A 14034-nucleotide genomic window follows, 5' to 3' on the forward strand; every position below is an offset into this window, starting at 1 on the left:
GTATGTGTATCTGTACCAAGTAGGTACAGGAACTTGAGGAAGTTGGACCCCATGGAAGGAGTTACAGATGGTTGTGAGCTCTGGGAAACGAACCCAAGTCTTCTGAGAGTGCAGTAAGTGCTCTTAACCACTAAGCCATCTCTCTAGCTCTCTGAACTTAACATATTTGTTTTAAGACAGTCTCATGTAGCCCAGGCTATCCTTGAATTTGGTATATAGCCAAGGATGACTTTGAAGTTCTGATCCTCTTGCCGCTACTCCTTCATGGTGGGATTGTAGGCATGTATTACCACGCCCAGTTTGCAGGGACTTGTGTGTGCTAAGTGAGCACTTTACCAACTAAACTCTAAATACCCCTTCCCTAAAACAAAACAAGTAAAAAAACAGGGTTGATTCCCCCCCCCCCCCCGCTGCCACATTCTCTAGAAAGGATTTCACTGTGTAGTCTTGGCTGTCCTAGAACTTACTCGGTAGACTAGGCTGGCCGTAAAATCAAAGAAACCAGTCTGTCTCTGCCTCCTGAGTGCTGGCATTAAAGGCCTGCATTCAAGCCAGGCTGCTTGAAACAGTCTTACCACATAGCCTAGAACTTGCTATATAGCCAAATTTAAGATATTCCTGTCTCAGCTTGCTGAGTTCTGGGATTACAACTGTGTACAACCATGCCTGGCATGTAATCCTTCTTTTATATAAAAACCCTTGACCTATTTCAACAGTGCACTTTTATTCATACTAAATCTTATTTTAAGCAAAAACTTTCTCAATTTCTCTTGAAATGTTCCTAAAGTGACATCTTTCATCATTGGGGTTGATCTCCTTTGTAAGGTAATAAGAATAACCTTATTTTATTTTGAGACTGAGTCACAAACATGTGGTAATCATCCTGCCTCAGCCTCTTCAGTGTGGCAATACACATGTGTGCCATCATACTCAGCTAAAAACAATTTTCTTTAATGCCCTAGGTCAGTGGTTCTCAACCTGTGGGTCGACACCCCTTTGGGGAGGCTGGAATCACCCTTTCACAGGAGAAGCACATCAGGTATTTACAGTATGATTCATAACAGTAGCAAAATTACAGTTATAAAGTAAGCAACGAAAATAATGTGGTGGTGGAAAATAATGTGGTGGTCTCGGGCCCTTCAGTTGTCAGCACCTACCACTGAGCTATATCTCTAGCATCCCCAAAGGAAATCTGAAAAAAAAATGTTACCTAATAAAAATCTGAGCAATTCATACTTTTGTTTGGTTGTGTGAATCAGTGTCTCACTCTGTAGCTCAACTCACCTGAATTTACTATTTAGCTTAGTCTGACCTTGAATTTACTGTAATCCTTGCCTCAATGTCCTAATTCATATTCTTCAAACTTTTAATTATTATTTACATGTGCAACATGTGTGTATTAGTGCCAAAGGAAGCCAGAACTGTGTTAGAACTCCTGGCGTGGTTGTGAGCTGTCAGCATGGGAATTGGGAACTGAAGAGCAACAAGCACTTTTAACCACTAAGTCATCTCTAGCCCCTCAAGTCACATTCTTTAACATATTCACAAGGGAAACAAATAGATTATTACTAAGGGAACTGCCAGAAAAATACTGATAATCTGAGTGAAGACACCCAGCACCCATATAAAAGCAGAGCATCTATGCTTCCAGTGGTCTGGTGAGATCAGAGATTCTCAGATCCCTGGAGCTCCTTAGCCAGCAAGCCTAACTGAATGAATGAGCTCTAGATTTGCCTCAAAATATAAGGTGGACAGAGACAAGGAAGTCATTCAATGTAGATCTCTGGTCTCCATACACACAAGTACATAGACACATACATATACTACTATCTACCACTCGCTAATGACTCACTGGAGGGTAGGAACATTTGCGTTCTGGTGAAGACAAACCTTTGCTGGTACATCAGCTAGAACTCTACCTAATGGTAGGTGAGATGTGGCACATGCTTGTCATCCCAGGCCTCAGAATAATGAAGCAAGTGGATCACATAGTGACACGTGGCTATTCCAGTTCAATGGTGAGACTTGTCTCACTCTTGCCCCTAAAAGACCTGGAGCAGTGACTAGGATTACTGATATTGTCGGAACTCTTCTGAGGCACAATGAGAACACCCTTCAGTCACACTTGCCTTTTTCTCATCATCATCAGAAGCCTTCTTAAATTCATGTTCAAAGGAACTAGCTAGTTCATTGAAGAGCCCCACCTCCTCACAGTTCTTCAGAAATCTAGTCGGAGTAGGTGTTTGATCTGTAGACATAAAAAGGAAAATATATTTAGTTTTAATATAAGATTAAAATTTGAGAGTGCACAGGGATCGTATTTTTATTTTATTTGGAGATAGTAATTTGTGTTAGAGCAAAGGGTTTTGATGGATTGTGGTTCTCAGCAACCACAGGGCGTCTGTGTTGTACTGTCTCAAGGCCAGCAGGGGGAAGACAGGACAATGTTTTGTGTGACTAGCCAGATAGCCACTGTCTCTCAGTGCTAGATTTACATCTTTCACCCCAATGAAAACACAACCCCAATAAAACAAACCATTCATGAAAGTAAAGATTCATGAAACCTCTAGATTTGAAAACTGAAGTTAAGCAATACTTCCCTTCTAATCATACACCGCGCTCGTTCTGCAGTGAGTAGACAGGACTAAGGATCAAACTGCTGCTATGTGCCCACTAAAGCTACCTAATAAGGAATGGTGGCTTTGTGCCACGGAGCTAAAGGTCTGTTTCTTTCTCAGGCCATTCTAAGAGAAACCTAGAGATGGGGGAACAAGACAGTAGTATCATGAGTTAGAAAAGGAAACTACAAATAATAGCACTTATTTCACAGAGACAGGGTCCCAGAGCAAAATCCGGAAACCAGGCTATTTGGTTTAGATTTGCTGGTCAAAATATCCCCACAGGGGCTGTGCATTTTTTTTCTTAACACACTGCCTCTGCCTTTTCTTTCCTTTTTTTGGAGAAAAGCCCAGGTTATCCTGGAATTTACAATCTTCTTGCCACTCCCTCTCAAGTACTGGGATTACAGTACAGCAATGTGCCACAAAGACTGGCTTCTTTGTTCATAAGGAGGTGAGACCTCTTCATAAACTATGGGAACTTTTGAAGTGACTTGAACTTCAGATCATAGATTCTCCCTCTCCCTGCTGCTTTTCTAAAGATGAACCTTGTTCCTTGGGCCTAATTCTATTTTGATGGTTTCTTTGATGAGCTTATCATCTCAAGGATTCAGCTATCCCAAACAACTAGACTGACTGACAAACATAGAATAATGTTTCAATTATATTTTAAAGAAAAGACCTAGGGGTTGAAATTGTTCCTTTTATCATGATTAACTGGAAATAGTCCAGTGGGATTTTCCATGGAAATATATATATTTTTAAACTTAAAGAAAACCTCTTCTGAATTAGACTTTTTAGAAAAGTTACCACTATCTCCTAAAATAGTTTTAAAAGGTTCTCTGGACACTTTGGTTGGCTAAAGATAAAGCCATGTTCCTCTTCAGAGTGAGGAGAGGTGGTATCATCCTCAGTAAGGGGAACACATAAATCACAACTCAAGTGGAAGAAAAGGGCAACTGACAAGAGTACTGATATCTATCAGGAGAAGAACTTGGGACTTGTGGTTTGAGTCATACACACTTCTACACCCTGCTGCCCATGTGCATTTCTTGGTTTAATTTTAAAATCTCCCCATATTAAACCTGATTCTCATTTTCAAGGTGGCCTCTAACTTTCAATTGCTTTTGGTTCCTGAACAAACAATCTGAAAATATATAAACAAGCCTAGTTGGTTCTGATGATTCATAAGTGTTTACTGAATAATTCTGTATGCTTTGGTGTTACAGCCATAAACTTAGATGCATATTTGAAGAAGACATAAGAGTATAGGCAAATATAAGACATGAGTATTTCTATCGACAATTAAGAGAATGCTTTTTATTTGTTTGTTTGTTTTTTTTTGTTTGTTTTTTTTTGTTTGTTTTTTTTCGAGACAGGGTTTCTCTGTATAGCCCTGGCTGTCCTGGAACTCACTCTGGAGACCAGGCTGGCCTCGAACTCAGAAATCCGCCTGCCTCTGCCTCCCAAGTGCTGGGATTAAAGGCGTGCGCCACCACCGCCCAGCGAGAATGCTTTTTAAAGAAGTAAAACTAATATATGAAGATAGCACCACAATGTGCAAAAATTAAGTGCTATTTGAGATGCAGAATAAAATTATTATAAACATAAAATAAATACATATTAATTACTAGGGTTGTTCGGAAAGCCTTCAAGCAGGACTTGAGCTAGGCTTTGGACTGTAGAGAGAAGAGAAGCTTTAAGAGCTAAGAGAAATAATGCTGGTGAAAGCATAGAGAAAGCATATTTTACATGGATTTTTTTCTCCTAAACACATGGATTAGGAGAAAACAATATGTTTAGATCAAAAGATTGGCATTTTATGCATATAATTTTCATATAAAATTGGGTAAGTACTATGGGGCTAGATTATGGAAAGTCTGAAAAGTTAGGTTAACCTTAAAGAGAAAGCATAGTGAGAGACTGTGGCCATAAAAATAGAATATAATGACTAGCTTTTTTTTTTTTCTCCGAGACAGGGTTTCTTTGTGTATCCCTGGCTATTCTGGAACTCACTCTGCAGACCAGGCTGGCCTCAAACTCAGAAATCCACCTGCCTCTGCCTCCCAAGTGCTGGGATTAAAGGCGTGTGCTGCCGCTACCGACCTGTTCTCCAGCTTTTCTTGCCTCTACTTCCCAAGTGATAAGATTATAGGCAGGCACCACCACACCCTGCCCATTTGTTTTCTATTTACTAGTTGATTTTTCTCAAGTATTTGTTAAGTAATAGATGCTGGTTGATGCATGGAAGGACTAGAACAGAAAGAACAGGGAGAAAAAACAAAACAATAAGACTGAGAATATAGGTACCAGTGAGTAACAGAGAGGAGGAGATTGCCGGGCAGTGGTGGCGCACGCCTTTAGTCCCAGCACTTGGGAGGCAGAGGCAGTCAGATTTCTGAGTTTGAGGCCAGCCTGGTCTACAGAGTGAGTTCCAGGATAGCCAGGGATACACAGAGAAACCCTGTCGCGAAAAACCAAAAAGAATACAGAGAGGAGGAGACATGTTCGTCACTGAAATGAAGATCTGAATTACACCCAACTAAAGATGCTCAATAGGGGTTGGAATACATACAGCACACCTATACTGTGTCTTAATAGGAGAGAGACTCACCAGTCTATATATAAAGGAGAGTTAAAAATCTAAGGTATTGGTTTCAGCACTCCAAAACTGAATGAAGTGTAAAGAAAGAACATTTTCTCTGTTAAACACAGTGGCTCACACTTCTAATCCCAGCTTCCAGGACGTAAATGAAAGACAATCTCAATTCAAGGTGAGCTTGGGCTACAATGAGATCCAGTCTCAAAAAGAGGTAGATAGATGGCTGGATGACTTAGTAGTTAAGAGTACATAATGCTCTTCAAGATCACAGCAGGCTGTTCACTGGTTCCCTCTGGACACAGCAGGCAGCTCACTGGTTCCCTGCAGCCACAGCAAGCAGCATATAATCAACTGTAATTCCTGCTCCAGCATTCTGACTCCCTCTCTGGCCTCCATAGGCATCCACACTCCCATGTTCTCTCCTCTCTCATAATATAAAATATATATAGCAGGGTATGGTGTTGCAAGTCTTTAGTGCCAGCACTTAGAAGGCAGAAGCAGGTAGATCTCTGTGAGTTTCAAGCTGGCCTGGTCTACATATTGAGTTCCAGGCCAGCCAGATCTATACAGTGAGATCCTGTCTTTAAAAAAAAAAAAAAATTGATATTGTCCCTGTTCGCATCCTTTTCCAGGGATTACAAATCACAAATCTGTAAGCTCCTAAAAAAGGTAGCTAGCCCACACAGTAGATCAGTAGATATTCAATACATATTGAATTAATAAGGAGTAGGAAATGTAAAAGGACAAGTGTTTTTCATCTTATGTATTAACAAGAAGAGGAGGTTCTGTCTCCTTTTCCATGTCTAAGGTAACATGTTTCCAACTAATTAAAGTTATAAATTAACTAGTTTATTAATTTATGCAATAACCATCAAGTAAGTACACTACTGATTAAATATTAAGTTAATCTGATTGGCATAGGTTAAATTAGAAGCAAAAGAACATCAAAAGAAAAAGCTCACCATGCTTTACACATCTATCTAGCTGCAAAGTGCACAAAAGAACCACTGTAGGGCTTGGAAACAAGTGCTAAGGTGCTCCCATGAGTACAGTGCAGACAATATCTGCAACTGGTAAGAGCTTCAGGTCACACAAACTGGTTTAGGAAAGTCCCAGTGACTAAATGTCTTATTTGTGTTTTGGAAATGCGCCCACAGTGGTGTACAGGTGCACAAGGGAAGTTCATTTCTGAACTGATAACCTGACTGCTAGAGGAAAGCTGACACCCAGTGGAAGAGAAGCAGCTAGGTTTTAAAGCAGCTTTTTTTTTTTTTCCATCTTTTGTTCGCCTTTTCCACTGTGGATAAGGAGAGATGTCAATGGTGCCTTTTGTCTGTAGCTTTTCCATAATCTTAATAAACAGAAGATGAGGAGAGAACATACCTACCAAAGTGAAGACAAAATCTCAAAACACCATCCTCACAAGCCACAGAACACAAGCGTACTATTAAAAATTGAGTGGAGGTGCAGTAGGACTGAGGGAGCTGTTAGTGCTATTTCTTGATTAAATACAGATCACAAAGAGGTCTTGATGGGAGAAGGGTAGTGCAGCTATCCCAGGACATCTGGGCCCTGGATTAATCTTAACTACTTGGTGATAGCAAAGCATGTGATTCTGGGGGCAGCAAATACCTGCAATGATGACTGAGTCCGTTCGGGCTGGGCCAAATTTCAGTGTCATCTCATGCTTATGTTTATGAACTGCCAGGTGGTCCTCATTTGTAAATCTCTGAAATGAAACAGAAATGGAGATGTAAAAAAAGGCAGGCGGTGCTTCTCCATTCAGGGCTCTTTAAAATGGCCGACCGAACAAAAACATGTTACAATGACACTGGGAAAAGAAGAGAGAGGAAAAACTATGGAAACGATAGAAGAGATGAAAAATAATGGCACCGAAGACAGAGAAGAGAGGAGGGAAGATCGCATCACCAACTGCTTTATATCATCAGGTACAACCAGGAGGACAGCCTGTTCCTGAGGTGGGGTCCAGGCATGGAAAAGCAGTAAGGTAAACTTGTAGTTAACAAGGGTGAAACAGTTTCTAATAATAACAATAGAGAGATAAGGGAAAGGCTGGGCACTCAGTGGTCATCACAAAACCAGGAAATTTCAGAACGAAGCTCTCTGTGGTGGGGCTGAATTGGAGTATTTTATGAAGGGACTAACAGGGAGATAAATTATGCAGGATTAGGAGAACCATTTAACTTCCTGGCCCCCACAGTGCTGCAGCAGGCGCCTTTGCGGCTATTTGGCTCACAGTTTTAATGAGCCAGGACGGAATTGTAGATGACAGAAGCCCAATGGCCAGCAATAATAGCATACACCAGCCCTACTAGCCAAACGCTGTCTCCCTTCATCAGGCAGTCTGCCTGGGCTCATGCAGCCGTAAAGGGGCCAGTACAATGCTGCTGGCTGTATAATGACAAAATAAAAGAGCAAGCAAAAAAGAAAAAAAAAAAAAAGTAAGGGTAGAGAGGAGCCTGTAGGCAGTATGAGAGAAGCAGATATCATACAGATTTCTGCACAGAGGTTTGAGTGAAAGAAAAATGACAAAGTGAGGCAAAGTCTAGCCCAGTTTATGACTAAGGCAGGTTTCTGTACATACTTTATGCTGCTACTCTTTAAAAGGAGGAGGAAAAAGGAACAGATGAATAAGTAATTCAAAGTCTCTTGAGGCTAATGGCCTTGTTCTTTCATTAAAACATCCCTGCCACAGAAACAGCTTCGATGCTGCAGGTTTCCACAGGCCCTGAACAGAAAGTCTCTGAAACATGGTTCTAGATGTCTTGTTTCTAAAAATAGTGACAACTTAGTCTCTTGATTTTACTTTCTTCATTAGATACATAACTTAGCACCAAACACCATGCCTCTAGCCCTTTTTCCAAGGGTCTTTACAAAACAAATACACAGACGTTGATCTCTATCCTAGCTCCCATATGGTGAGGTAACAGCATCAAACTGGTCTTGTCTCCTAGAATTTACCCAATTTTTAACACTTTCAAAATGTTTATTTTATGTGTATGAGTGTTTTATTTGCATGTAGGTCTATGTACCATGTGCATGCCTGTACCCACAGAAGTCAGAAGAGGATATCAAGAATGTTGGATCCTCTAGAACTGCAGTTACAGACAGTTGTGAGCTGTCACTAGGGTGCTCTGGAACCTGGGTCCTCTGGAAACAATAGGCAGTGCTCTTGACCTCTGAGCCTGCCTCTTTAACCAACTTATAACTAAAGCCAGCATTAACAACTAAGATCCTTCAAGGGAAAGCATACAGGCCTGAAGAGCATGGTTCAAGTAAAAGAGATCTAGAACAAACTAGACATAAAGGTTTCCTAAAGAAATTTTGTGCACCAGCTTTTTCAATTGTAGATTTGCCCTTAAGGGATGGTAGGAGAGAAATAGTCTATTTAGAGGGTTAAATAAGTTACTGTAAGAACTTGGGTCTGGTCTATATTTGAAAAAGGAAATCAGTTGAACCTCGTTGGCAATGGAGAAAAACAATTCTTTTATGGTGGACATAAAGAGTAATAGACTACTAGTAATAGGCTTGTAGATACCAGTAATGTTATACTATAATAATCATTTTTAAAGTATTTTTATAAGCTGGGTGTGGTGCCCAATACCTTTGACCATAGTACTCAGGAGACAATAGAGGCACACATGGCTCAGTGGGTTGGAAGCCAGTCTGGTCTACATGTTAGTTCCAGGCCAGTTACAGATACATAGTAAAGTCCGGTCTTAAAAAAAAAGAAAACGAAAAGAAAAGTATTTTTAAAGGCATTTAAGTAAATTTTATATAGGTTGCTTAAAAAAAAAAAAAAAAAAAAAAAAAACCTGCGCAATGTTCTATAACCTAGAGGAGTAACTTTTCACTAAGAAGGCCTCTTCCATTATCAGAAACTCAATTTGCTCAAAATTGGGCTGAGAAGCCAGGTATGATTTTCGTGTGCTTTGGTTCCAGCACTAGGATGCTGAGGCAGGCAGATCTTTGTGAGTTGGAGGTCAGCCTGATCTACGTGCAAGTTAGTTCTAGGCTACCTAGAGAAATCCCAACGCTCCAAAGATGTTGAGAGAAATATTTTGAATTTCTATCAGATTTTGCTCTGGGTTAAGATTTTTCAGTTTTCTCCCTCACTCTCTCCTGCTTTCCCTAACCCTCTGTGTGTGTGTGTGTGTGTGTGTGTGTGTGTGTGTGTGTGAATTAGAGATGAAACCTGAAGCTTTGTATAAGCTAGGAAAAACACTTTATAGAGCTATACAGCCAACTATGTATTTTATTCTATGGATTTAAAAACATTACTCTGAGCCCAGTGTGGTGATGTTTGCCTTTAGTACCAGCACTTCAGAGGCAAAGGTGGATGGCTATGAGTTCAAGGCCCACCATGACTACATAACAAAACACCATTTTGGAAAAAAAAGCAAAAAGAAACAAAACATTTTGTGCATAGTTTGGATAGGAAATGTACCCCTCAGCAAGCTCAGATATGCAGAGAGGATCCAACTTAATCAGTAAGTTAATCCATTGATAGATTCATAATTTGATGGTATTTCTGGGAGGTGAGGAAACTTTCAGTGGTAAGGCTTTGTTGGAGTAAGGAGGCTTGTCATTGGGACTACATCTTGCCACAGAGCCCTCTCCACCTTTCTGTCTCCCAGCCACAGTTGAGGTAAGCAGCTCCTCTCTTCACTATGTCTTCTTCGCCAAGACATTCTGCCTTGCTACAGACCCACATGATAGATTAGCTGACCAAGGACTCTGACACTGCAAGCCAAAATAGATTTCCAGATCTGCCTGCCTCTGCTTCCTTGGTGCTGGAAATCAAGGGGTGCACAGTAACACCTGGCTTCTGGCCAGGGTTTTTGTTTGTTTGCTTTTGTTTTCTTTTTTTAGACAGGGTCTCTCTAAAAAGTTCTGGCACTCACTCTGTAGAACCGGCTGGCTTCAAATTCACAGAGATCGGCCTGCCTCTGCCTCCCCAGTGCTGGCATTAAAGGTGGGAAGCAGAGGACAAATCTATGTGAGTTTGAAGCCAGACTGGCCTACTTATTGAGTTCCAGACCAGTTAGAGCTGAATACTGACATCTTGTCTACTAGTACTACACCCTGCCTCCCTTGTCTCTAATTTCTAGAGTGAAATTACAGATGGTTATAAACTGCCATGAGGGTGCTGGGAACTGAATCTGAATCCTTGTAAGGGAAGCCAGTGCTCTTACCTGCTGAGCCATTTCTCCAGGACCCTCTCATTTAAAAAAAGAAAATAAAACAGTTTAAAAAGTTTTAAATTTATGTGTATGAGTATCTGGCTGCAATGCGTATATGCGTATTATGTGTTTCTGATGCTCCTGGAGGCTAGAAGGTTTTGGATACCCTGGAACTGGAGTTACAGATGGCCTGAACTGCCATGTGAGTGTTAGAAATTGAAATCCTCTGCAAGAGTAGCCAGTGGTTTTTTTTTTTTTTTTTTTTTTTTAAAGATTTATTTATTTTAAGTATATGAGTACACTGTTGCTCTCTTCAGACACTCCTGAAGAGGGCATTAGATCCCATTACAGATGGTTGTGAGCCACCATGTGGTTGCTGGGAATTGAACTCAGGGCCACTGTTCAGTGCTCTTAACCACTAAGCCATCTCTCTAGCCTGCAGCCAGTGTTCTTAACCACTGAGCCTTCTTGCCAGCTTCTATTTCCTTTCATTTATTAATGTTAATACCCGGGAGCTGGTGAGATGGCTCAGCGGTTAAGAGGACTGACTACTCTTCCAGAGGTCCTGAGTTCAAATCCTAGCAAGCACATGGTGGCTCACAACCATCTGTAGTGAGATCTGATGCCCTCTTCTGGTGTGTTTGAGGACAGCTACAGTGTACTTATATACATAAAATAAATAAATAATTTTAAAAAATAAGTTCTTTAGATCATAGAGTAGAGGATATAGTATGAATGAGACCCTGAGCTTTCTCCACCACTGGAAAAAAAATCTAGATTAATTTATCAACCAAAACCTATCCCTGTCCCAGGGATTGAGTTCCGAATTCCATGCTTAGGGAATAATCTTTCTGAAAGTAATTTCTCAAACAGAATAGTAAAAACTATTAAGAAATAATAATAAATCAGGGCTTTTCTTTGTAAAAGTATCTTTTACAAAGAAAAAAAAGTATATATATATAATTGCCATCTCTGAGAATTATTGCCTTAGTCTGCTAACCTTGGCCTAGTCCTGGATGCTTCTATCATTTGTAAAATCTTATTTAGGCCTAGAATGTTTTCAGCCTCTGAGACTTTGTGCTGAATAAGTTTATCCCTTCTTAGTTCTTTCTGAACTCTGGCTGGTTGGTTGAACTCAGCTGTTCTGGCTCAAACTCTTCTTCAAGCTGACTGACTCAATCTGACTTCTCTCTTCCTCTGCCTTTCCTGAAGTGTTCTGCTTGATCTCAAATTAACTCTAGAAATCTGTCCTAATCTTATGGCTCCTTCTCATTCTCTGGCTCATTCTGTCTTTATCTGTGTCTAGCTTGTTCTCTCTGTCTCTGGGTATAACTGTCCTGGTAAAACTGCCTCCTTTTTTTCTAACCCTCTGCACTGCTTCTCTTTCCTCCCTCTTCTTGTGAGAGTTGGGCATACCCTATTCTGTCAAATCTTTCTCTGATTTGTTACTTTGCCACTCAATTAGACATGACTTCCAAACGTGTGCTTCCTTCAACAAACTAACTTTATCTTCATTGTTTGGGATTAAAGGTGTGTACTAAGGGCATGTCTGTATTCAGAAAGAGAAATTAAAGGTGTGTGTTAAGGCTGAGCCATACCACAACTAGAAACAGTTTTTTTTTTTTTCAGTAAATAACACAATCTCAGGGTTTACAGTGTGATCAATGGCCATTATTCTATTAAAATGAATTGAAAAAGATTTTTCTGTACTATGTAATATAGTACATGGTTACTGAGCACTTGCGCTGTGACTTTGTTTTGTTTTGTTTTGTGTGTGTGTGTGTGTGTGTGTGTGTGTGTGTTTTAAAAGAAAGGATCTCACTGTGTAGCCCAGGCTGGCTTCAAATTCTCAAGCCCTTTGACTCATCCTGAGTCCTGGGATCGCAAGTGTATGCTAGCACACCTATCTCTGCAATGTGGCTAATCTGAATCAAATGTACTCTTACTCAATACATATTACCAAACAAGTATACATATCTTGATAATTTTTATACTGATTACATGTTTAAGTTACAGAGAGTTATGGGCTGCCCTACATAGGGGCTGGAAACTGAACTTAGGTCCTCTGCAAGAGCAGTATGCAGTCTTTAACACTAAGCCATCTCTATAGTTCCTTGATTACATGCTGAAATGATACTCTCTTTTAAAAATTTTTAGGCTACTTGTTTTATGTATTTTGCCTACACATATGTATGTCTGTTCATCATGTGCATGCAGTACCCTCAGAGGACAGAGAAGCCATAGGTTCCTCTAGAATGGGAGTTACTGATGGTTATAATTGGTTGTCAGCTGTCATGTGGGTGCTAGGAATTGAATCTAGGTGCTCTTTAAGAACAGCCAGTGGCCTTAATTACTGAGCCATCTCTTCAGCCCCTGAAATGATATTCTTTTTTTACATAATGAATTTTAAAACTGTATTAAATTTTATTTGTTTATTTTACTTTAAACGCTGAATTAGGACACTAAAAATTGCATGTGTGACTCTCTTTTGTGGTTGACCTCATATTTCTTTCTTTAAAAAAAAATAGATTTTTGGTTTTTTGAGACAAGGTTTTTATTGTAGCCTTGGCTGTCCAGGAACTCACTATGTAGACCAGGCTGGCCCAGAACTCAGAGATCTACTTGCCTCCCAAGTGCTAGGACTAAAGGTGTATACTACCACCTATCTGCCTTAGAAAACATATTTTAAATTATTATTTTTTTTAAATAAGTGTAGGTGTGTATACCTGTGTGTGGGTATGTGAATGTGAGGGAAGGTGCCTGAGGAAGCCAGAAGCTTTGGATCCTCTTTGAGGGGAGAGTTACAGGTGGTTGTGAGCTGGCTGAAGTGGGATGAGAGCTGGCTGCTCAACAAGAGCATCATGTGCTCTTTCTGTGGAGTCAATATCAGTGCATTAGGTTTTTTTTTTTCTTTTTTTTTGATTTAGAAATATGCACAAAGATACCATGGCAAGATGGCATATTCCTGTAGTACCATCTAGTAGGGATGTTATAGTAGGAGGACTGCATGAGACTGAGGTTTAATGCAGGTCCAACCAGCACAGTGAAAACATTTGCATGCACTAGATCTTGGGTTCAATCCCCAGCACTGGAAATTTTAATCATAAGCCAATCTTCACTCTCCCTTTAGATCCTCTCTCTCTTTTCCTTTTTCTTTTTGGTTTTTTGAGACAGGGTTTCTCTGTGTAGTCCTGGCTGTCTTGGAACTCACTCTGTAGACCAGGCTGGCCTCGAACTCAGAAATCCACCTGCCTCTGCCTCCCAAGTGCTAGGATTAAAGGCATGCACCACCACTGCCCGCCTAGATCCTCTCTTTCTAAATGCAGCTCATACGTGACTGTGCTTCTCTGTTGACAGCACTGCTAGCACTTCTGCTTCTCAGCTTCCTAGAAAAACAAACTTTGTAATGTCTGGAGACATTTTGTTTGTTGAAACTTGTGGGATGCAACTTGCTCTAGAGAGTGGAGGCCTGGGATGTTGGTAACACTGCATACTGCACAGGACAGCATCCCAAAGGAGCATCTAGTTTCAAACGTCCCTGTTAATAAATTCTAGAACTAAAGAGTTGTCTCAGTGGTTAAGAATACTTGTTCTTGCCGGGGGTGGGGGG

General features: G+C 40.5%; 1 protein-coding gene across 1 annotated transcript in view; it reads right to left on the reverse strand.

Moving 5' to 3' along the window:
* LOC116080610 (cyclic AMP-dependent transcription factor ATF-7) overlaps nt 1-14034 on the reverse strand; it is an 89266-nt gene that overhangs the window by 17980 nt on the left and 57252 nt on the right. Inside the window, exons 3-4 of the mRNA XM_031357065.1 lie at nt 6853-6949; nt 2130-2248 (exon numbers count right to left, since the gene is read on the reverse strand). Coding sequence (XP_031212925.1) covers nt 2130-2248; nt 6853-6949 — 216 coding nt within the window. The remainder of the gene's footprint in view (nt 1-2129; nt 2249-6852; nt 6950-14034) is intronic.

The sequence above is a fragment of the Mastomys coucha genome, unplaced genomic scaffold (genome assembly GCF_008632895.1).
Source record: "Mastomys coucha isolate ucsf_1 unplaced genomic scaffold, UCSF_Mcou_1 pScaffold11, whole genome shotgun sequence".
Taxonomy (NCBI): Eukaryota; Metazoa; Chordata; class Mammalia; order Rodentia; family Muridae; genus Mastomys; species Mastomys coucha.